A 25,562-nucleotide genomic window follows, 5' to 3' on the forward strand; every position below is an offset into this window, starting at 1 on the left:
AAGCCTTAGGCACTCATGATCCTGTCGCTGGTCCACCAGCTGTCCTTCCTTGGACTACTTTTGGTAGGTACTAACCTTTATATACCGGAAACACCCCACAAGACCTGCCTTTTTAGAGGTGCTCTGACCCAGAAGCCTAGCTAAACATCACAATTTGGTCGCTCAGCTCCTTCTACCTGCCCATGTGTTCTGCTTCCAGACCATCAACCTCAAGAACTGACCGATGACTGGCTGCCTGATATATCCCACCAAGAGGCGCCATGGTCACCACATAACCCATGTTATTCCCTTCACCCGTCAGCAGCTTTAATGTTACAGCCGATCGGCGTATAATATACTCCGCCATGTAAAAAGATCAAAGATGGCGCATTTTCCTACAGAGCTGCGACTGTCCATGTGACCATTAAAGAGATCTGCTACGTACGATGAACTACGGGGACTAAAAATCCTCATTTCTAGCGCAGTCATTTGCAGCGCTTATGGTGATCATAGCAGTCTGAGGATCCAGAATCTACGGTGACTCCTTGAAGACTCTGAACCTGTAAGAGGAAGATCAGCATCTCATAGGGGATCCCCAACGTGAGATCTCTCCTGGCCGGCAGGTTAGGAGGGGATCATGATAAGACTTATTACATGGCAGACACATTGTAAGGAGGAGGACTACAATGTCAGTGTGCGGCGGCCGCAGTCCTGTCCCTGACATGTCATTTTACAGGACGCGCTGGTATGGAGGTGAAGGGGGAGCTCACCCCACCCCCTCCACGTTTTCCTCAGTGCAGTAGTAAGCCCGGAGGAGCAGCTGAGGTGAGGGCGGGACTGCCCATCCTCTGCCAATCAGCTGCTGCAACTTGCATGCCAGGTTGCAATTCCCACCAATGGGAATGGAGGAGAAGCAACGGGGCTGCGTATGTTTGTGAGTGCAGCACTGAGAGGAGGAGGAGGAGGAGGGGATGTCAGGGGACAGATCCCAACTGTACAGTATGAATCCTGGGGGAAAACACAGAGTTTCTTCTGGCTGGGGCGGCTGCACATTGTAATCCTGTGCACCCTGCGGACTCCGTAATAAGGTAGGTGTCACATGGGCAGGGGATTATTGGGGGGCTTTAATAATGCTTGCAGAATTCTTAGTTGCGTTGCTTTGACAAGTGCTGTCAGGCATGAGTGCAAGCTCTTCAGCCTAGGAGTAGGGTTGCCTTAGTTATGAATAACATGATCACCCTTTATAAAGTTTTAGTTCCCCTCCTAGGGCCAATCCTACGGGAAGACCCTGCGATACCCTCTGCAGATGCAGGTCCATTGACACGGGGCTATGTAATTTCAATCTGAAAAAGGACTGATATCACTGCATGTGTTACATGTGTTTTTGTTGCATACTTGCATTTTTTATTTTATTTTTTACGTCAGTGTGTTATGCGTTTTGCACTTTTTTTGCACAAAAAGTCCCAATTGATGTCACTTTTTTTTTTTTCATGGTCTCATGCATTAAAAAAAAAAACACAGCATACACATGCAAGATCAACGTTAGCTGCATTTTTTATGCTCTCATAGACTTTTATGGACAATTTCAGTCTGTGAATACGGTCCAAAATACAGCGTGCTGCAGCTTTTAATTTTTTTTTTTTTAATTTAAAGCCCATCAGTCTGCACACATGAATACACCAATTTACTGTCCATAGTCAGCTAGTAAAAAAACATGGCCAGAATCTACACCTGTGTGAGTGGTAATTAGAATACCGTTCATGTGATATTCATATAGCGCCAACATATTTTATAGCACCAAGCATATACATACGTGAAAACAGGCCATTAAAATCTTCACATTGTCACTGATCAGCTGCAGGCCGTGCACCTTCCTCCCCTCCTTCGTCAACTTACCGCGCACGTTACCTGGGACGCAGCCCCTTTAAAGTACAAGCTGAGCTTTAACCAAACCGTGTACTTTTACGCATGCGCCGCTGGCACTGACCAGTTGTATCATGGGAATTGTAGTCTAAGCCGCTGTAGATGCTTATTGGTTAAGACGCTCTGAATCACTACAGTTCCCATAGTGCTTTGCGCCAGGGGGCGGGTAAATGATATAGTTGTAGAAACTAAACTTGAATACAGCGGCGGGAAGAGTTTATATCAGTCCGAGAGGGAGATGTGATATACGGTACTGCAGCTCTACACACAGGACTAGCGATCTGCAGGGTGTAAGTATCACTGAGGTTGCATATGTAGCGCCATTGAAGTCTTGATGTGCAGTGTGTGCTTGCAATGTATATGATCAGTGCATTGCTGCACGTCTGCTGTATATTTTATGCATGCTGCAAGGTGCGGGTTGATGCATTATTGGGATGAGCTATTGTATGTAGTCTATGCAATCACTATCGTGCATTATGTGCTTGGGTCCCATGTATTGGGGGAGGGGAGAATGGACCTCACTTATTAGAGGTGATATGATTGGGATTCATTGATACCGTAGTAGATACAGTCCAAAGAGCTTGTGGGTTGCATTAAGGGGTCTGTGGGACCCCCATTTATTAGGCTTGTCCTCCATTTTGGTTGGGGTTAAATGACCGATGACTTTAAGGTGGGGCACTTGGATTTGGTTGTGATCCTCTGCAGGAAAAGGTTTGCATTAAGGAGGGTATATAATGCATCCAGGATGTACAATATATAATACAAGGTAAAGGTGGGAAGTGTATCTGGCATTTAATGTTTTGGTTGGTTTTGCACCTATGGCTATAAAAGTTTGCAAATCTCAGATACTGTAGTTGCAGAGTCCTGGAATTATATGGCCTAACCCATATAGTAACTAGACCCCTCTAGACTATGCAGGATTCCCCAGAGTGGTGGCCCCAGGTATACCTCCCTGCATGCCCTAAATGTTGCATTCTTGTCCCTGATCATATAAGTGTATGAACTATGGTGCACTATATGGCGGTATATTACAGATCACCACTTGTGGCTATATGTAATATGTTCCGCTTGCACCTGTGCAGCCACCACCCAGGAGAGATAGAGGACGAGGAAGATGTTGGTGTCTTGTATAATGGTAATGCAGTTGTTGTTCTGAATCCCAGCAGGGAGGAGTTGCTATCAAGGAGGGGGAGGGTGGGCTTCTCACACTGAGGTGGGGGAGGATTAGGGATGAGACTTGTCTTGTAATAGGATCTCTTTGCAGCTCTGAAGAAGAGGGGGAAAAAAAAGAAAATGCTCTTCTCTATTAGCGTCCAGCTAAGGACTGATATTACATCATGTCTTTTGGGGTGTAATCACAGGGGGCGAGTATCACGCGTGAGTTCTGTCTGATAGCGATGTGGACGGAACTTGAACGTGTAACTAATAACACATTGATTTTACATGAGCAATGTTTTGGAAAATCGCTGCAAGTCCCGATTTTGGGTGATTTGTCGTAAAGAATCGCCCATTATTTCCTACGGGATCTTTAAAAAAAAAAAATTGTGTGTGTGTGTGTGTGTGTGTGTATATGTGTATGTGTATATATATATATATATATATATTATATTATATTATATTATATTTATGCATGCATTTTAAAGCAGAAGCACACGGTGTTCTCACCCAGAATTACAATTTTACAAGCACGATTACGGTCTGAGTTTTTCAGCCCAATATCCCACTCGCCCTTGTGAATGCCCCCTTAGGCCTCATGTCCACTGGGTAAATGGAATTGCGGATTCTGCAGCGGATTTCCGCCGTGGAATCCGCAGCGGATTTTGCCCATAGGGAATCATTGCCATCCGCGGGTCCATTTAATTGATTTTTGCACCCGCGAATTGCATTTTAAATGATTTGCATTTTTCATGCGCTGGAGAAAAAACGCGGCATGCTCCATTTGCCGCGGAATCCGCGCGGAGCGGCAACATTGCTATCACATTGATAGCAATGTGTGCGGATATCTGCATGCAAAAAAATGCCATTTAAAGCAAATCTGCGGCAGATTTCTGCGCGGATTGTATTTTTTGAGTGGACATGAGGCCTTAGGCTAGTTTCACAAGGGCGAGCGCGACATCGAGTAGTAAAACACTGCCCGATTTCGCACTCCGAAACGTGCAATGTCTCTGCGGATGCTGTGCAAAGAAAAAAAACCCCTCCCATCACTTCAGGTAAGTAGCGATCCTCCAGCGCAGTTTTAAATGGGAAGCCTTGCATCGCATTTGTGTGCATGAAGACGGGGGGGGGGGGACGCTCATGTACAACCAAAAGAATGGGATTCACATGCGTGCGTCTTGCAGCGCCCAAACTCGTGCTATTTTCTTGGCCGTGGGAAAGTGGCCAATCAGTGCAGAAGCTGGCCTGCCGTGTGGAATTTAAATCCGCAGTTTTCGTGCAGGAAAATTGCGTACTTCTGCCATACTCTTCAGTGGAGTGTCTAAAATCGGTAACAGTCGCTGATGACTAGGAAAGCAGATGCCTGCTTACTGCGAATGGAGGTAGGTGGGCCGGAACCCTACCCAGTCCACTCTGTCTCCATTCATTGAGCGATGCTAGTTCCCGTGTAAAGGCACAGCGGGCGACCACTGCTGGGGCGACTGCCGGGTGCTTGTGCACCCCACGATCATCCCGTGTAAAAGCGCCCTTCTGTTCGCACGCAGTACATTTTCCACAGTAGCAAGTTCGCTGTGGTAATGCTGCAGATTCGTACGGTAAAGAGTGAAATCCGCACTAATAATCGCGGTGCAAGTTGACTAGATGTAGAATCTGCAGCGCAATTCGTATGCGGATGAGATTTTGAGAATATCATGGACTTTGCTGATTTAGTAAATTTTACGGATTTTCTGTGTGGAAATTCCATAAGTAAAGTCCGCAGTATATCCGCCATACGCAGCCATACGGTTCCATACGGCTAGTATGGCTTTCCTCAGTGTTCTCCCACACTGCGTAAACATGCCTGACGTGGTAGTTTGTACTTCGGCCGCCTGGTTGAACTTGCGCTGCTGCTGTTGTCTCCCGCTGAGCTCAGTATGACGGACACATCTGATATGAAGCGGACGTATGAGAACGTGTTTTCTCTTCGCTTCACGGCGCAGGATGCCGAGTATCAAGAAAAGATCATCTGGAATGTGTTTGAGATTGATGGAAGTGGTAATGTGTGCAGCGCTGCAGTCTATGTATGTGCTACGTAACGGCGAACAACAGATAGGTGCCCATTTTCTGCTTTCTCTGGAATTGCTTTCTCAGTTAAACGCTTCCTTAAGGGCTTGTTCACACAAAGGCATTTGCGCTGCTTATTACGTGCGTTTGTGCAATACGCGGTGAATAGAACCCGTTGATTTCAATGAATTCGTTAACATGAGCCTATTTTGCGCACACGTTTTGTTCACAAACAAGTATGCAGCGTGTTCTATCTTTGTATGTATTGTGCACGAAAATAGCTCAAATTAGGCTTGCGTCACACGTACGTATTTGTGCATGTAATCCGCAGTGAATAGAACCCATTGATTTCTATGCTGTCGTTTACATGTGCGTATTTTTCATGTGCATTTCGTTTGTGTAGACAATACGCAGCGTGCACATATTGGACTGATTGCATTAATTATTCATTTCAACGAATGGAAGCATGGCTGCGTTTTTTTAAATTTTATCTGCGCATGCAAAAAGTACTGTAAAACATGCGCTGACACTCATGTGACACCGGCCCTAAAATAATTAACCTTAATTATGATTGAAACAAAGAGTTGGCATGTTTGCTTGTTGTGTTTGTTTTTTGTTGTAAAATTTGTGTTTTTTTTGTTTTTTTTTTCCCCCACACAAATACACGCGCATTAAATACACACGTAAAAAATGCACCACCCATCGCACAAATGCACACATAGATATGTTTACAGAGTAAAGCCAGCCTAAATTTGATCCCCAGTTGCTGATCTTGGGGACCACAGCTGTAGGGGGGTCAATATATATGTTTTAACCAGACCCCTGTCCAAAACTGCCCTTCTGTGATAGCAGAAGAGCCACATCTCCCAGCAGGTGCCGGCTGGTCTAGACCACGGAACCGTCTAGATGCCTGTCCGCGCCCCGTGCAGCCACATTGTGCCCACAATCAGTGCATGGGGGCCAAGTGTGGGCTCCGATTTTAGCTGTGTAATCCTGGGAACCATTGAGGTGGGGTGTTATCACATGTACGGCTACTCGTCTAGATGGATGCCTTGTATGGGTGCGTTCACATGGGCGGGCGTGACTTGCAGCACACGAACGCTCTATCATCTGTATGTTCAAGTTTCGCTAAAATAGGACCTACTCCGAATTTTCCAGCTCGCTGCAAGAGCAAAATTGCTCATGTAAATACGCCCGTTGCTAATAATGGGTAGTATTTTTGTGCAGAACTAGCATGAGTCTCACCTGTGTGAATGCCCCCTAAAACTGTATTCCCTGTAGTGGCAAAATCAGGTGATGAAACAATCTCTTCAGAGATCAGAGGCAAAACGTCTGTTCAGCGGTAGACGGAAGCCTTACGAAGCAGTGTGCTGCCATATGGCGCCACGTAACTGAGGGGTACCCCCTAGAAGCAGCGCTTTCATAATACAGCAGCCAATGGAACGTGCTAGGCCTATTTTTTTCTAGGACGAATGTGTTGGTATCCCTGGGAGTTTCCATCCAGGGGTATCTGTACCTACAGGGGCATTCAAGTGGTGGCACAGAAGCCCTCTGTATGAATGAACCGGTGTAGGATGCACCCCAGGACCTGCTCACTTTCTGCAGTGGCGCAAGCAAAAGCACTTTAATGGAGACTCCTTAAAGGAAACCTGTCTCGTCCTGTGAGCAGCCTAAACTAAGACAGGCTCATAGGATGGGGTGCCAATGCCAGGGGTGTGACTGTCATATTTGCCCACCTTCCCTTTCCCATGATGGACCTCTTTTTCCTCTTTGTGTTAGCACGCACACTGTCCTCTTATTATGGACGCAATGAAGCGAAGGAGTTGTCTAATGGACAAACTACCTGCTTCCTAGGTGGGCAGCAAGAGAATGAGGAGGCAGGTGAGGATGAAAGTCACATCCCTCACTCTGCATCGTGGCCTATGAGTCCATAACCTTAGATTTCTGGTGCTTGTAGGATCTGACAGTTCTCCTTAAAGGGGTTGTTCCACAAAAATAACTTGATCACCTACCCACAGTGACATGTAATTGGTGGGAACCCACCAATCGTGAGAATATGGATCGCTGAATGAATGGAAAAGTATTATGCACAGGGCTGAGGAATCTGTAGGCCAAACCTTTGACTCAAACTCCTCGGTTTTCCCAGACTTCAACGGCTGAATCCTTCATGTGATAAATTTACTGTAGAAGAATGGTAACGGAACTTTCACCACCATGATGATGATAAAATAATCAAGCTACATCCTACATTCCACATCCTAGTTATTAGTGTTTGTGATAAATAGGGGCTTAGCCCGCTTTCACATTTGTGATGGAACCTCCATTTGGTGGTTCCGTCTCAGATCCTGCACAGCATACCGGAAGATAAAGTGCTGCGTGTAGCGCTCTTTCTTCCGGTAAAATACCAGGCAGCTAAACTGAACTGACCCTATTATAGTCAATGGAGTCCATTCAGTGCTGTCTGGTTCCATCGTAAGATGGACCCATTGTGCCACAGGGATTCCCCTTTGCCAAACTGAGCAGGAAAACGAAATCCCCAAGCGTATATGTGAAGGCAACCTTAGATGAATAGAACACATATAATTGTAGGACATTTCCAAACTTTCCTAAATTTCTGTGAAAGGTAATGTGCAACAAATTCTACATTTATTTAAGTATATTGTAGCTATTATATACCTTTTTGTAATAAGCTGGAGTTGGCATATTTCTCCCAACTCTGACTCCACAGCCCTGATTACACACGTGACCCTTGTATGATTCATTTGTGAACACTGAGATCCCTGTTCTTGTGATTGGTGGGGGTCCATGCGGTTAGACCACATCTGACTAGGTACTGATCACCTCTCCTTTTGGATATGTGATAGGTTATTTTCATGGACAAGCCCTTAACGGGTATACTTGCATGTAACAGAAATGCTCTGCGAATTTTGCAGCATTTCCGTATCCAAACAATCAAAATCCATTGGTACGGATTTCGACTCAAAATCGTTTGTGTATCCGCAGTACTGACCCTATCATCAATGGGATCCATTCAATTCCACCATACAGCTGATCCATTTGGTCAGTGGATTCCTTTTTCCCACTCTCATAATGAAGCAGGAAATGAAAACCCGAACACTGATGTGGACAGAGCCCAAGTCTGTTTAAAATGTAAATCGCCTAATCTTGTAACACTTGGCATTAGAGTACTGTACATTTGTAGCTAAAGATCTTATTCCTCATCTAACTACTATCTTTCTTCTTCCTTCCAGTTGGCCATGCCTACCAAAGGCATCAAGAGAAAGTTTCATGATTGGGAGGAGTCTGTACTCGATGGACATCTGTCCTTTCAGACAGACAGGTACTCCTTCTTCCGTCAGTCTTTACTGAACATGTCACTTGAGAAGTTCAACCAAGGACGTATGATGATAGAGCCTAGTTTGCGACGCTACGTTCTTATCGCCAACACCCTGAGAGTCATTCAAGAGGAAATCCACCACGAAAATCCATGCACCGTTCCAAACTTTGAAGAAATTGTGCCCAGTATATGTGACCCATTGTCTGGGAATGTTGCAAGTTCTGCTTTCCCTCCAGATCTGGAGAACATCATCCTGCCTTCTATGGAAGATGATCTCTCTGTGAATACTGCCATTGCTTCCATTTTAAAAGAACTGGAAAGCACTTTAGATGAAAGTTGCCCTCAAAACCCTCAACCACATCTTGACATACAGGATCTTGAATCCAAACGAGAATCCTCCAACAACCTTGGTTCTACATTCCCTTTGTCTGTTAAACCACCATGTGATCAAGATGCAACTGTGAAGGAAGAGGTATTTAACTCCAACCCTGATGACGACAACAGGGATTTGGAGTTAATAAGAGAGCTGATGCTGGCCGCATCCTGTTCGGATAACCCAGAACCTATGGACACTTTAGTGATGGAACAAGTGCCTACTGTACCGTCGAATGTCTCTGAGGTTCCTGTCGCTCTGAATGATACCAGCACTCAAGAAATAAGTTCACAGACCTCAACTATGCAGAATATCCCATCAGTCCATCCTGAAGAACTCAGGGTTTTGGAGCCCGTCTTTGGTAATTTTGAAATAATGAATTCCAGTTACCTTAACGACGTTTCCTTTGATGACCCTTTTTCAGATATCGACACCTCTGTGTTTGAGAAAGAGACTCTTATTCCTGGGACTACCCAAAGCAGCCGGTTATCTTCAGAAGAGCTATGGTTCACTTCCTTTTGTAATTCTCCACCCTATAGCTCTGGTCAAGGTCTTCGGGAGCCAAATGATCTAGATAACATTGTAGAAATCCTTGTCGGATCTTGATGTCTTGACCACGCAGTAGCACAATATGAAAATCCTGTCCGGTTAATAAGCTGGAAGGGATACGCGAGTTTTGCACACGGACTATCCTTTGCTGGTTATCTTGCGTTACATGCAGTGCCTCCAACCAGTAGCAAAGGGTATTGAATGTTTACAGAAGCAATGCAGTCATATATATTCACCTCTATCAAGCTTGCCATGGCTGAGTATATGATGCATATTGCCTTCGTTTTTTGGGTTCTTTTTCCCTATTTAAGAAAAAAAAAAGTCTTAACCGTTAACGTATTATGACAGTGAACTGGACTTTTTGCCTGCAGGGTAGTCCATTCACCTTGTCTTCTGTGAAGACTATTTTTATGGAATTTGTTTTAATTTTTAAGACTTTGGTGCCGTGGAGAGTCAATCATATGGGGTCAGATCCCTGGTAATGGTGCATGGGAGAATTGGTGTTGTCCATAAGAACCAGTTTATAATTAGAATTGTTATTGTGAGACTTTATAAACTGGTTGGTTGCTATGACAACTTCATTTCCCGTTATGCTATTTTTCTAACTCTGTGTCGATGTCTCCCGTCAGGTGCTGCACGGTCACTTTATTGGGGTTGGGTCATAGTTTCAACACTGCTGCCCTCTTGCTTGCACATATATTTCCGAACTATGCTACTTTTTAACTTATTTTATTTTTTAATTCTTTCTGTTCTCTAAATTTTACATCTTTTCTTTACCTATCTTTTGCCCCTGACTAGGATTGATTCCTGTTTACACAGCCATATTTTTCCAAAATTGGGAATGGATCTCAATTTCCTGTAACTATCTTCCTTTTTTTTTTCTTCCACATGGATCCCTGCGCCATCTTGTCAGGGATCAACTAAAAGTATTTAATTAAAATTCTGTACAGTGAATTCTCTCCAAAAAAGCTCTTTGGCCAGAGCACCCCTTATTCAGGCAAGAATTTCTGTGATAGATTTTCAGTTCCACTAAACAGGGTGATTCCTAAAGAGTGGCACAAAAGTAAATCTGATCTCTTCATACGCAATTTGACATACAGCAGCCAGAATGACATGAAGATAGAGGAACTCTTCATACGCCTTAGAGATGTTCCATGGGGGGGCACCGTTGGTGACATGAAGAACCTAAAACCACATGTCTCGGCTGGAGTGGCATCAGTAACAGAGGCTATACCGGATGTGCCTGGGCAGAACTGGACTACCGACCACCCCCGGCGCCAATATGGAACTTCTGTAAGAACATGAAGAGTTCTTCTAGCTTTTCATGTCGTTCTGGCTGCTGTATGTCAGTTCATGCATGAAGGAATCAGATTTATTTTAGCACCATTCTTTTTGAATTACCCTGTATATGATCTATTAAACATACTGGCCATCTTTTGAGAAAACTACTTTTCAATTGATTTTTTGGTGGTCATCTCATAAAGGTTGATTCACCATGGAAAAATTGCACGTGAATTCTGCCTCTAAAATCTGCGTGTTTTTGGCACTTTTTTTTTTCCTACACAGATCCACATGCGGAATTTGCATTATCAATAGGCAAAATCTGCACGTGGAATTTCACCATGAAAAACCTAGTTTTTGTGCGTTTCTACATGAAGAAGTGCCATTGATGAAGCAAATTCTACATGTGGATCAGCGTGAAAAACTGCACCAAAAATATGCAGATTTTAGAAACAAAATTCGCGTGGACTTTTTGCACGGTGAATTCGGTCTGTGAACATATCCTCAGGTGACATGTCACTTCTTGATGTGGAACCTGTTATGCGTCAGAATTCTGCATGCAGATTTTGCCCATTGACAGGGCAAATTCTGCGTACAGAGCCGTGCCAAAGAGCTGCAGATTTTGATGCGGAATTCTGCCATTTGAACATACATACCCTAAGGCCTCATGTCCACTAGCTAAATGCAGCGGATTTTGCCCATAGGGAATCATTGGCCATCCGCGGTCTATTAAATTGATGTTTTTGTTTTTTTTCACCCGCGGATGGCATTTTAAAAGGTTCTGTGCGGATCGGCAACATTGCTATCACATTGATAGAAATGTGTGCGGATATCTGCATGCAAAAAAAATACCATTTAAAGCAAATCCGCGTGGATTGTATTTTTCAAGTGGACATGAGGCCTAAGGCCTCATGTCCACGGGGAAAATCGGGCCCGCTACGGATTCTACATGTAGAATCTGCAGCGGGTCCCTCCTGCCCCGCGGACATGAGCGCTGAAAATAAGAATTTATAAGAATTTACCTATCCGTAGCGGGCGGGGAAGCTCTGCTCTTCCTCACGGCCGGATCTTCTTTTTCGGCCGGCGGATGAATTCCTCACGCCGGCGGCACGTCGTCGACGTGCCGCGCGCATGCGCCGGGCACATCCGCCGAGCCGAAGCAAGGGAGATGCGGCCGTGAGGAAGAGAAGACCTTCCCGGCCCGCTGCGGGTGAGTAAATTCTTTTAAATTCCTATTTTAGGTCTCCCGCGGATCCGGACGGCTTCCATAGGCTTCAATAGAAGCCTGCGGGAGCCGTCCCTGCGGGAGACCCGCATGAAAATGGAGCATGGTCCAGATTTTTTTCATGCTCCATTTTTTTTTTAAATCACTTTTATTGAGGATCCGCGGGTATTTATCTACTTCGCGGGTGGTCAATGCATCCCTATGGGGTGCGGATCCGCGCGCGGGAGAAGAGTTAAAATCCGCTGCGGATTTTAATTCTTATTTTCCCCGTGGACATGAGGCCTATGGGTGTTGCCCACATGGAGGGCAAAAATCAGGACAAAATTTAATTGGTGCAGATTTTGTTGTGGAATTTGACACGGATCCCTGAAGCCTTCATTCGAAAGAGTGAAATCTGTTGAGTCCGTGGCAGAAACCGTATCAAAATCCACATCAAATGGTGTGGATCTTGACATGATTTTTGGTGTGGATCTGCACCAAAAGTTGCCGTACAAGATATACTGCAATTTTCGGCACAGATACGCAATGTGTGGCCATACCCTATTAGTCCTAGACACAGTGATTTGATTGGTTTAGGCCACGTTCATATCTGAGTTCGGGCTTCTTTTCAGGAGCAGAAAAACAGAATCCCTGCCCGATCGGATCTGATCCACGACTGAGCCAAATGTATAAATAGACCTTATTAAATAGAATGGGATCCCTCCCGCATTTTCCTGGATGAAGTAGTGAAGCTATGTCATCCAGGATTTTATATTTGAGATCTTGGCGCAGATATGAATGTGGCCCTACGCTTTCATGGATATGTAGCTTGCCAGTGTGAAAAACTAGACAGAAAAGAGACATTGTGCCTCATTTATCAAAACTGTTGCCTGTAGCAGCCAATCAAGAGTTCAGCTTTTATTTTACCACAGCAGGTTATGTAACGAAAGCTGAATTCTGATTGGTTGCTGTTGGCACCAAGGCCAGTCATACTGCTAGACAGTTTTGATTAAAAAGCCTTTTTGCTGCCAATTAACTTTTCTTTTTTTTACTTCCTCTTCAAACTTGTGTCTTTCGTGTGTGTTAAGGAAATCTAAATGGACACCTTTTCATAATCCAGTGGAAAGAACTGTGGACATCTGATGGGTGTATATATCAATTAATGTGAAATCTCAAGTGACCTCAGAAGCAATCGCCGCCTTCTCTTAATGACTTTTGTACAATAGCCATATTTAACAAATGGACATGTTGCCCGTGAGCAGGAGGAGAATGTCTAGGCATCCGATTTACCTACATGATGCAATTGCTTCCTTTTTTTTTCCTCTTTAACTCATATAGTTGGAAGTTTGTGTTTGTATAACTGGTTTTGGTGGTTTCTTGGTTTTTATAGTTTGGACTCATTTGATTAAAGGGAACAAGTTACCAAAATGACTGTGGTGCATCAGAACCGTACTGGGGGGGGGGGGGGGCAATTTTTACCTAGTTGGTGGGCTTCCAAGGTGCCAGTTCAATGTGGTTTTAGGAATTTGATGGCTTTTTTTTTTTTTTTTTTTTTTTGTGGCGGCTTTCGCTCTTTTTTTCCCACTACTGTGACGCCTACTCAAGATTACCAGAACTGGAACATGCTTCAATTTGAAGAGAAAAAAGAAATGACCTCAAAAATGCAGGGAAATTTAGAAAAAAAAACAAACATAAAAAAAAATCACATGTGCCTTTTCTGGTGTTTTCAAAAAGAAAAAAAAAAAAGACACAGGAGACTTTTTGAAGAAAGTTGGGGCCTATTCACATGTGTATCTTCTATCCGTGTGCGAACAGTATTTTTTACTGACTGAATACGGGCAGCACGTGGACAGTATTCAGACATGCGTTTTTCTGCGGACCAATGTTGCACCTTAAAATGCAAAATCTCAAATCTGCTTCAAAATCCACACAATGATATGGATTTTGATGTGATTCTGCAGGAGATTTCACCCTCTTAATTGATGCGCTGAAGTCTACTGCCCATCTACGTTAGAATTTGCACCAATGATGCAGAAAATCTGCACCAATTCTGCTACGTGTAAATGTACCCTAACATGGCAGCAAAAGATGTGTTGGCCATCTTACACAGTGACATCTGACTAGGATCATTGGTGGGAGTCTGACCTCTGGGACCTCCATATCATGAAAGTGAAGAAGCTGCAGGTCTAGTTTAGGCTACATTCACATCTGTGTCGGAGGCTTCGCTTGGAGCCTCTGGTGCAGATCTGGCACAAGGTCCCGGAGTACACGGCGCACAAAATTTTTCATCCAGCATGCCGGAGGCAGACTCCAGCGACTCGAATGGGGTCTGTTGGGTTTCCAGCATACTTGCCGAAACTTCCACCATTACAGACAATGTAGTCCGCCTGGCACCACTTGGTTCACACATGTACCAGATCTGGTAGTTACAGTATTTCCGTTCAGCCTCAAAGATGGAGCCGAACAATGTAAAGCAGCTGGGGACCTGAACAAAGGTCTGACTGTGCCCTTCGCACTGTGGTTCCGTCTACGTCTTCCCTGCACACCCGCCCTTCTGTCCACCCAGCTATGCAGTGAGCTGTAGCTGGTTCCATTCACTTAAATGGAGTTGTGTTAGTGGCCAGAAGCGCACCACCGTTGTGCAAGGAAAACCAGTGAAGGGGACAGTGCCCTTTTATTTTTCGGTTCCTAGTTCTATGCCATCACTCCATAAGGTACCCCATAAGTCCTTCCAGTCCACCCTGTCCTTTCTCTGTGCTGCGCTTTATACTGGAGCCATTGTCTGACCACTCCACTAAAGAATGGGAATGTTTCTGTCGCAAATACAGTCAGATATGGCGATCAGCTGGACTGGCTTTGTCCTGACAGCAGAAATGGATGTACATTAGCTTGGTAGTAGTCCCCGGATTATGCAATTGTGGATTTGATACTGATTAATCTTTTTCTATAGACTGAGGAGGAGAACTTCTCTAACTGTTCACCGGGGAAACAATGGAGAATTCTTCTGGAGATGCAATGTTATGCAATAAGAGGAGCCGTTTCATTTTGCACGTATTGTTTTGAAGAAAATGTTATTTAAAGTATATCTTGTATTACAAATCTATGCAATATGTACAGGGAGAGAATATATTTTCGTTTTGTAATTTAAGAAAAATAAATTTTTTGGAAAGAATTTTTGTGTTCTGGATGTTTATTACTTGAATTATATACACCAGCAGTGCTGCACGTGATGTTGTCTTTACATCAAGTATTGCCCTCTCACGCCTGGCGCTAGGCATACGGTAGTACTTGGACAGCCACAGAAACTTGGACACAACTGGCATCGGATGGCACATGGACGAGTGTCTGAGATACGTGAACCATGCACATTGTGCTATTCTCCTCTGGGAAAGCTGGACATACGTTTTCTTTCACATAGGTCCTCAATAGCCCAGAATACTCCTTTTTAAGGATGTTTCAAAGGGATTCTGTCATTGGATTTTTCAAGCTTAAACCACTACCATAGCAGTTTGGATCACATTTAACACGCCAGTCATATGTGTGTTAAAACCAGTAGAATGTGCATTAAAGCAAAAATTCGCTTTTATTTCATAGCACAGTGTATACAGACTGGTACATCTGGAGTCGCAGAGGCAGGCTGCTCTAATTACCCTGTTTTCCTGAAAATAAGACCTACCATGATTTGTTTTTCTCAGGGAGGCTTGAAATATAAACCCTACCCAGAAAATAAGCCCTAGCTGCTTTTCATTAAAAGGAAAAAAAATACATCTAACAGGCTTGGCCCACGTCCCTCCCACTGCTCTCTGGAGCCCCATCATGCTTCCTGCAGTCCTCTGACGCTCACAGAAGATCGCTTTCTGGTTATGGGATTCATAAATCGCGCCTCCAGGAAGCGATGGCTCTGATTTGGCTGAGCAGCGCTCGAGAACAAGTCAATGCAGCACTGGATGAAGCAATCACAGCCATCATGTTGTGGAGGCGGGATTTATAACCTGGCCAATCAATACTGCTGCTCAGGGATGTGGACCGAGCCTGCTAGGTAATTATAATAAGACATCCCCCGAAAATAATACACTGCCTGTTTTGGTGCAAAAATTAATATACGGTAGGGTCTTATTTTGGGGGGAAACACTATGCATGCCCCCTCCACCTACCGTGGACGTTGTTGCAAGCCACAGGTGCGCACCCATGTTAATATGCCCTACATGCGCAAAAGCTACAGTAAAATGTGCATATATGTGCACAAATCTACCTCGCTCGTGGTGCAATTGCATTGTATTGAAGCCACCCTAAAGGTGAACCCTTGCTCTTGTCCAACTATGCCAGCCCAATAGAGATGAATAGGGTGGCAGTGCCTCTCCGTTCATACAGCGACACTTGGAATACCCTATTCTTGTGATCACTGGGGGGAGGGGGGGGGGGTCCATGCGGTGACTGATGTCACCGGTGGGCAGCACGAGAAAATAAAGCAATAAGGCACTTCTGCAGTCATGATCAGGCTCCTTGCAGTGGATAAAAGCATGAAAAAAACAGTTTTCTATTAAGCAGGAATATAAGTGAACAGTATGATTGTCCTGGGCGTGATATGGCGGTGTAACCACCCCTGCTCTCTCGCTGCCTGTGAATAGTATATTAGACAATGGTGAGAGGATGACTAGCCACGGCTGATGGGGAAAATAAGTAGGCTGACAGGGGGCTGGGCATGTGAGGAGGTGTAGGTTGTGTCTATACAGAAGCTATGTTACAAGTCCGCCTCTGCAGGCGATGGACTGACTCATCCACGTCTTGCGAAGCTCAGGATGTGTGGTGTCTTAATCACAGACCGAGACCCCAGCGCACTTCAAACTTTTTCACATTTCTTTGTGTTCTTCTATAGGATCCGCTAGTAATATATGTAACAGCCAGCTACAGAAGTTTCTAGTTCTGATCTTTCGGCACAGAATCCTAGTAGTAAACAAGGAACGCACTAATGATACAACCGAGTAATGGAAATCTACAAGGAGAAGACAATGGGCTGTGTGCATCAAAAAATATCATACGGGGCATCAGTCTTTGTTCACCTGTCATTGTCTAACCCACCCCAGAAAATGCATGGACTCTAGCTACTAGTTTTGGGCACTAAGGTCACTTTTTAAAATTTTATTTTAAAGACATTCTTGATATACACTGGCAACTTTATTAGAGACCCCCATCTAGTAGTGTATTGAACCTCCTTTTGTCCTTCACAACTGCAACAATTTGTGGTGGCATCGATTCCACTAGATATTGAAATGGCTCTGCATTAATATCAGCCAATGTGGACAGTAAGTGAATTGTAGTCAATGCAAATTAGAATGAAGTACTGACATGTTCTGATAAGAAGGGTTCATCAATTCATGCTGCTTTCACCAAATTCTGACCTCCCATCAGCACTGTGCAACAGAAATCTGGATTCATCTAACTAGGGGATGTTTTCCACTATTCAGTGACTCAGTTTTGCAATTATTGCCCCCACTGGAGTCTCTCCTTCCTATTTCTTTTAGGCCAGGCTCAGGCAACCATAATTCGCTGCATGCCGTGGGCAATTACATTGTGTAATTGCTGTGTGCCACCAATCCTAATGCAGTATCTTGGCATGTATGCATGCGTAAAACATGCCAAGATAGAACATGCTGCAATTTTTCTTGCACGTGTATTTTGCACAATTAGTTTGAGCAGCAATATGGGAGCCTATTGGAGATTGGTACAGAGTAATACGCTGTGACCATACGTTTCTGTAAACCCAGCCTAAGGGGGAATGGAAACGGGGAGATTTGAATTGCCGAATACGGAGCGGGCGTCTGCATCCGGATTCTGCAGCAAATACTGCCCATAGCATGCAATGCAAAAGCGATTCTTCCTGCACACAACGGAAACCAATTGCGGTTTCTGCTTGCAGATGAAAAATTGCAGCATGCTACATTGAAGTCAATGGAAGCCATTCAGCCCGTTCGCAGTTGACATTGTAGACAGGGCCGGATGGACCATGCGAACCATCCACTGTACAGAAAGTAAAGGAGGTACGTGCAGATGCTGCTGCATTCCGCTTGTGGAATCCAACCCGCCCGTGTGCATGTGGCCCTAGACATGGTAGCGCTGGTTGATTGCTGTTCTAGCCCATCTGTAGTAAGGAATGACGAGTTGTGCATATGGACATGTTAAGGCCCATTTAGACACGATTATCGCTCTAAAGGCGTGGCCATTGTTCACTGTTCGTGCACTATTCATTCATCGGTGATTTCTAGCAAGCTAGAAATTGACGATGACTGTTATCAGCGCCGCACGCTGATTTTCTTAGCGGCGGCGCTGATGGTATTCTTTTAGCTGGTAAGCTGGTATTTTGCTAGCATTATTCAGTGGGATAACAGCTGAAAGCTCTGAGAACAATGCAGCTGTTTGCATATACAAAATGGCAGCATTGTTCTCGGAGCTATCCCGTTGGTATTCTGCTTTGCCTGCATTAACTCTTAAGTAGCTAATTAGCTACTTAGTGTTATGCAAAGATCGCTCAAAACCTTCACTCATACTGTCCTTTGAGCGATTATCTCAGTGTAAATGGGGCTTTAGCGCTCTTCAGCTACAATTTGCTTGACTGCACTTGGTCTGTTTTTCGGAAAGATTTTGACCACCTCTTCTCACCCCTTTTGGTGACGAGTTATTTCCATTTACTTGATCCTCCTTGCACTAGATGTTTTTTTTTCAATCACACCATTCTCTATATACTCTGCACACCGCTGCATGAGTATACCCCACAAAGTTGGCAGTGACGCCCTGGCTAGTCTAGTATCGATAACCAGGCCTCTTGGAAGTCACTCAGACCGCTGCATTTCCTATTTAATGTGGAATCACACAAACTTATCCACGGAAAACTTGGCACTTGATATAATGCTGCACTCTGGAGTCATGGGTCTAATTTCCATATAGAAGATCTAAAATAGTGTCCATTCAGTGTATAAGGGTCCAATGCCTCTCCTGCTGGTAGTACCCAGTTCAACAACTAATTTATTTTAAAAAATACAAGGTATACTCGTGTGACTATCTGCTCTAGTGCAGGGAAGCAGCTCAGCATATTTCCTTGGAGAAAGAAAATTAAAATTCCAAGGTGACAAGTGACATAGGAATGTGGCAATCCAGCATGCTCACCAGCTTGTGATGATGACTACTGCTAGGGAGCTACCTGAAGTTGTTTTGTGCACTGTTAGTCAAACAGCCTTTAAAAACATATATTTCCCCAGTCGCCTCCACGACAGCACCAATTGAGATTGCCTCCTCCTGATAGGACAGGAACATACTGAGAGGTTAAAAGCTCCCCCCCCCCCCCCCTTCCCCACTTTCCTCAGTGTCTTCCTGTCCTGCCAGGAGGCAGGATCTCTGAGAGGGGCTGGTGGAGAAGCCAGTCAGAAGCTACTCACAGGCGGATCGGAGGGCAGTGGGTCAGCCTGTCCTCCCTTCCTAGCCAGACGACTCCCGGGACGCCACATGGGGTGGTAGCCCCCGGGCCAGGTTCCTCCCGCGGCGGCCCATGGGGGGTACAAAGCGGGAGCCTCAGTCCCCCTCCTCCTCCCTGCAGAGTTTCAGCACGGCGCTCCAGGAAGCCCCTTGATGGTGGGGGGCGGGGCGTCGCGTCAAATGTCCAGCGCGATGACGTCATCGCGCCCGCATCAGGAGGGGGCGGGGTTTAGCGCAGGAGCGCGAAAATTTAAAATAAAGGAACCTGAGAGAAGCCAGAAGGTGGACCAGCACTACAGGTCGCAGGGTGTCTGCAGCATCGGTATAGCAATGAGTGCTCCAGCCCCAGAGATAGCTGAAACCTCAGCCTCAGCGGCTGTAAGTAGCCAGTGCGGCAAAAAATACAAATGCAAAATCCAATGTATTGTATATGGAAAAATTGCATATTTACCCGCAAAAAAAACTTTCCCTTTTTTGTCAGGGGGATAAAAAAGACATCCCCCCCAGAACAAAACTCAAAAAATGCGTGGAGTGCGGGACGAGACTGCCAGCTACGTACCAGAGGCCTCTATGCAAGACGTGCGTAGCTAGGCTAGTCAAAGAGGAATCGGGGGGATTCATGGAGGACGTTAGGAAGCTGGTGAAAGAGGAGGTTCGATCAGCCCTAACGTCACAGCTAAAGGCCAGAAAAAGGCGTATGTTCCCGACGAGCCTTCCGACTCCGAGAGTTCTATCGGATCGGAGCAAGAGGAACAGGTGGCCGAGGAGTCCTCAGACGATGAGGACTACAAAAGATACCTATTCCATCAGGACGACTTAACAGAATTAAGTCAGTCAGGGCTACACTAAAAATGGAAGAGCCCAGAAAACCACGTACCTTACAAGATGAGATATTTGGGGGACTAGGGGAGAGGCGTAAACATACCTTCCCTGTCCACAAAAACATCATTAAAATTATCCAAAAGGAGTGGAAGAAACCAGACGCAGGTTCCTTCTCCGCTAGAGGTGTAAAAAGAAGGTACCCATTCGAGGAGGAAGTTTGCGCAAGCTGGGAGGAGGTACCCAAGGTAGACGTCCCAGTGGCCAAAGTAGCTAGGAGGACGAGCCTGCCCTTTGAGGACGCCGCACAATTAAAAGATCCCATGGATCGCAAAGCTGAAGGCCTTCTAAAAAAATCATGGGAGGCAGCGGCAAACATACTTAGGCCAGGGTTCGCAGCCACTTGCGTGGTGCGCACTCTAGGGGTATGGCTAGAACAGCTGGAGCTACACTTAACCAATAAGATGCCAAGGGAACAGTTCCTAAATTCTCTTCCTATCCTGCGTATGGCAACAAATTTCCTAGCGGATGCCGCGGCCAAAACGGTTAAACTCTCGGCAAAAGCTACAGCCCGGTCTAACTCAGCCAGAAGAGTGTTATGGCTGAAATCGTGGTCAGGCGACCTAGCCTCTAAAAATAAGCTATGCGCCCTCCCGTTCTACGGTCAGTTTTTGTTCGGACCAGAGCTAGACAAGATCCTGGAGAAGGCGGCCGACAAAAAGAGGGGATTCCCGGAAGAAAAACCGCAGAGAGGGAAGACCTTCTTCCGAACCCCAGTGCAACAGCCCGAGGCCTACCGAGGCAAGGGCAAGACAGGCCGCTGGAGTTAACCCAAGGGGGGCAGAGGAAGAAATATCCTCTTTAACCCCCACCAGGGGGAGCCCAAGCAGAGACCCTGACGCCAGCTCCGTAGTGGCAAGGCTGGGGAACTTTGTGGATCAATGGGCCGCAATTTGCGAAGGCCCATGGATCCCAAAGATCTTACAGCAGGGATACCGGATAGAACTGGTGTCCCTCCCCAGAAGGAAATTCGTTATCACGGGAGGCTCAGAGCAACAGTTACACTTACTAAGGCAAAGCGTTCGGGACCTGCAACAGCTAAACGCAATATCCCCCGTACCGCGTAATGAGGAAACCCAGGGCCATTATTCCAGGCTCTTCCTAGTAAGAAAGCCCTGCGGGAAACAGCGGATGATAGCGAATCTGAAACCTCTGAACACCTGCGTCAAGTACAGAAAATTCTAAATGGAGTCCATCTCCTCAACGATAAAGTTGATTCCCAAAGGGGCCTACATGGCATCCATCGATCTGAAGGACGCTTATTTCCACGTACCGATCCACGAGGGGTCCCAAAGATACCTAAGGTTCGCAGTGGATATGGGCAAAGGAATAGAGCACCACCAATTCAGATGCCTGCCTTTCGGGATCTCCTTAGCACCCAGAATTTTTACCAAAATTATGGCAGAGGTAGCCGCCTACCTGAGGAAAAAGTCGATCCTAATAATACCCTACCTGGACGATATTTTGATAGTAGTTTCCTGGACTCTGCTATTAACGAAACACCTAGAGATAGTGCTAGAACTCCTCCAGTCTCTAGGATGGATCATAAACTGGGAAAAATCCAGCTTAGACCCCGACAGGAAGAAGACGTTTTTGGGCATAACGCTCAATTCGGGAAGCCATGTCTCTCCTGGGAAGCCTGACGTCATGCATTCCCGGAGTAGCATGGGCCCAAGCTCACACCAGAGCTCTGCAGGCCTCCGTCCTATCCACGTGGGACAAAAAGCAGTCCTCGCTAGGGACAAAAATGTATATCCCAAACACAGTGAAAACATCCCTGCGTTGGTGGACATCCCCAGCGAACCTGCAGAGAGGGGTTCATTGGCTACAAAACCCAGCCACGCACATCACAACGGGCGCAAGCGCCTGGGGATGGGGAGCGCATGTGGGGAACTAGTTCTTTCAGGGCCCGTAGTCTCAAAGGATAAAAGAACAATCCTCCAACTACAGAGAGCTACAGGCCGTATGGCGGCTCCTACAGCAGTTAGGAAACTCGCTACGGAACCAGCATATAAAGATACTGTCAGACAATACCACCACAGTCGCCCATATTCAGCACCAGGGGGGCACAAGGTCTCCTGCCCTGCAAAACATTTCGCAGAAAATTTTCCACTGGGCAGAGGGCCTGATCCTTTCGATCTCGGCAACACACTTAAAGGGGACGCTAAACCAAAAAGCGGATTTTCTCAGCAGGAGGCAAATAGACCAAGGAGAATGGTCTCTCTCCCTGGAAGCATTCAGAACCCTGACCAACCGGTGGGGGATCCCACAATTGGATCTGTTTGCAACCAGGGAGAACGCCAAAGTAGGCAATTTCTTCTCCCTCCAGCCAGGAGATCGTCCTACAGCAATAGACGCCCTAGGCCAGGACTTGGGAGAGGGGCTGGCGTACGCTTTTCCTCCGATACCGCTGATCCCCAGAGTCTTACAACATTTCAGAACCCAGGTATGCACGCTAATCCTGGTGACCCCCTTCTGGCCCAAAAGAAGTTGGTTCGGTCTTCTGACAACATTGAGCGTCCAGGACCCAGTCACCTTTCCTACCTGGACAGATCTGCTATCACAGGGGCCACTGAACCACCCGGGCTTAGACAAACTCCACTTAACAGCATGGCTCTTGAGGAATCCTCACTAAGGGGAAGGGATTTCAGAGAGAGTGGTAGAAACGTTAATGTCCAGCAGAAAAAAGATGACCCACCTTATCTACCAGAAGGTTTGGAGAAGGTTTTCCTCATGGAGACAGGAAAGGGATTCCGGGGATTCTATCCCAGACATCCCTTTGATCTTAGAGTTCTTGCAGGAGGGCCTACAGATGGGCCTCTCTCCAAGTACCCTGAAGGTCCAGGTCGCAGCCCTTAGCGCCATATGCGACACAAAGTTCGCGGACAATAGATGGGTCAACAGGTTCCTGACAGCAGCAGCTAGATTACGACCTAGACCCATAAACCCATAAACCTTGTTCCAGACTGGAACCTTAATTGGGCCCTAAGGGCCATGACAGCGGAACCATTTGAGCCGATCGAAGCACTACCGATAAAAATGCTTACGATCAAGACCGTTTTCCTAGTAGCCATCACGTCCGCAAGGCGGGTTATCGAGCTTCAGGCTTTGTCCATTCGCCACCCATTCCTAAAAATACCAAATTAGTATTTAAAACGGACCCTGCCTTCATGCCAAAAGTGGTATCACATTTTCATAGGTCCCAAGACATAATAATTCCCTCATTCTTTAGTAAACCTAAAAACGAGGAAGAAGCTGCCTGGACGTTAGAAGAGCAGTCCTAGGCTACATAGATGCGACAAGCCACTGGAGACGGGACGACAACCTGTTCGTCCAGTTTAGTGGCCCAAATAAAGAGAACAAAGCGGCAAAAAACTCCATAGCCAGGTGGATCCGCCTGGCCATTATAGAGTCCTATAAAGCCCTCGGGAAGAAAATCCCCTTAGCTCTTAAAGCCCATTCTACAAGGGCAGTAGCATCCTCATGGGCCGAACATAGCTCAGCTTCGGTCGAGCAGATATGCAAGGCCGCAGTCTGGAAAAAAACCCACACGTTCATTAAACACTATAGGGTAAAAGTGCAGCAGGACGAGGACATGGCCTTCGGCCGCAAAGTCCTCTCGGCAGCAATCCCACCCTAATAAACTTTATTTGGTACATCTCAATTGGTGCTGTCGTGGAGACGACTGGGGAAAAAATAGATTACACCTACCCGATAATCGGGTTTCCAGGAGTCTCCACGACAGCACCAGTACCTTCCCCCCCCTAAGAACATAGTAAAGAAATTATAGAATATAATTCCCCCCCCCAAAAAAAAAAAAAAAATCCCAGTTAGGGAAAGAATTTAATTTAAGCTCCTACCCCGGCAATTCGTTAGAATCCACTGAGGAAAGTGGGGAAGGGGCGGAGCTTTTAACCTCTCAGTATGTTCCTGTCCTATCAGGAGTAGGCAATCTCAATTGGTGCTGTCGTGGAGACTCCTGGAAACCCGATTATCGGGTAGGTATAATCTATTTTTTATTAGTAAGTTTGGAAATGAAAGGGTTGCCTTTGGAACAAGTGGACCCAAACGGTGAGGGCTCACTCAGTTACTGAGCCATAAGCTCCTAGGAGCCCCAGGGATCACCTGTAATCTGCTGACTTTAGAAGTTGTAATGTGATGCCTTCACTTACATTACTTGCGATGCCAGGCAGTGTGATGTGTCAGCCAAAGTCTCTGTGTATTGCAAAAATTGTAATCTTAATGTTGTGAGGTAAAGTCTTCATATAGCCCAAGTCTTAGTTGGCTGGTGGAGGTCCTTTGAGAGATTATGCTTAGATTTGCAGGCACATGTCATTCTGCAGCCAACAGATAGTAATCTGTGTTTCCCTCTGTTATATCAAACTATTAGTATCAGTGGTGGATTAAGGAGACCGTGAGCCTGGGGCTGTTTATATGACTTGCGCCACCTTGAAATTCACAATTTTCAATATAGTGTTGGGACGTCTTTGGCCTCAATGTTTACAGTAACCCTAGTAGGCATGCTTTTCACCATATTCCGATAGATGTGTTGAGAAATTTGCCCCCATTCTTTGAAGACAGCTTCAGTGATGTGGGGGATGATGGGCGTGCATAGATCAGGCCTTTCAGTTTGTTCCAAAGATGCTGGATGGGATTGAGATCCGGATTTACGGCTGACTTATGAAGTTTGCAGATATTCTGCTCTTCCAACCAAGCCTCCAACACTGTGTGCCGTATGATATGGTGCTCGGTCATATTGGCATAAACACTGAGCTGTACCAAAGTATTGCAACAGGGTAGGTAATTTCATAATGTCCAAAATCTCTTTGTACCCATTGGCGACTTCACTAGGGTGGACTTCACTATAACCAATTGCCCTAGTCCTCCCTATCCGATTTGCATAGCCCCTTCACCTGACAGAACAAGACTGGTAGATGTCCCAATATTTTTGTCAACGCAGTTAAGGCCTCATGTCCACAGGTGGATCAGATTCCACATGTGGAAGACCGCAGCGAAATTCAACCCTCCCCATGGCCGAGGGCACTGCAGGATTTTACTTACCTGCCCGGGTCTTCTCTTTTCTTCATTGCGAATGTGTGCGGATTGATCCAAGGATTTATTGCGGGAAAACAACACAGGCAATTGGATCCAGAATGCAGGAACACAGGTTCAACAGATCGAAATGTGACGCATTTCGGGGGAAACTGGATCAAAGCCCTCCTTTCTTAAGCTACATAATAAGTCCCTACTAACTTGGCCTGTTCATCTACTAGGGATCTTCAAGGCTCTTGGATACAGGCGGTTGTGGTGGCTTTTGAGGGTCCCACAGGCTGCCCTGGTGAAATACGTGACCCTGATTACATTATTTACAC

General features: G+C 45.8%; 1 protein-coding gene across 3 annotated transcripts; it reads left to right on the top strand.

The window, feature by feature from the left end:
• The first annotated feature begins 938 nt into the window (after window positions 1–938).
• Window positions 939–13,300, top strand: LOC136580563 (SERTA domain-containing protein 3-like). Of its 3 annotated transcripts, XM_066581214.1 has the most exons (3): window positions 939–1,067; window positions 8,352–9,171; window positions 12,933–13,300. In XM_066581214.1, the coding sequence occupies exons 2-3, from the start codon at window positions 8,358–8,360 to the stop codon at window positions 13,010–13,012; spliced, it is 894 nt and encodes a 297-aa protein (XP_066437311.1). In that variant the 5' UTR covers window positions 939–1,067; window positions 8,352–8,357; the 3' UTR covers window positions 13,013–13,300. The 3 variants fall into 3 exon arrangements, with proteins under 3 accessions (XP_066437311.1, XP_066437309.1, XP_066437310.1); XM_066581212.1 differs by having other exon boundaries at window positions 8,352–13,300; XM_066581213.1 differs by lacking the exon at window positions 939–1,067 and adding an exon at window positions 2,124–2,192 and having other exon boundaries at window positions 8,352–13,300.
• The last annotated feature ends 12,262 nt before the right edge of the window (window positions 13,301–25,562 follow it).

The sequence above is a fragment of the Eleutherodactylus coqui genome, chromosome 10, assembly GCF_035609145.1.
Source record: "Eleutherodactylus coqui strain aEleCoq1 chromosome 10, aEleCoq1.hap1, whole genome shotgun sequence".
Lineage (NCBI taxonomy): Eukaryota > Metazoa > Chordata > Amphibia > Anura > Eleutherodactylidae > Eleutherodactylus > Eleutherodactylus coqui.

Excerpts from the sequence above, each read along its gene's own strand:
- LOC136580563 (XM_066581212.1), top strand. The coding sequence starts at position 8,358 with ATGCCTACCAAAGGCATCAAGAGAAAGTTTCATGATTGGGAGGAGTCT.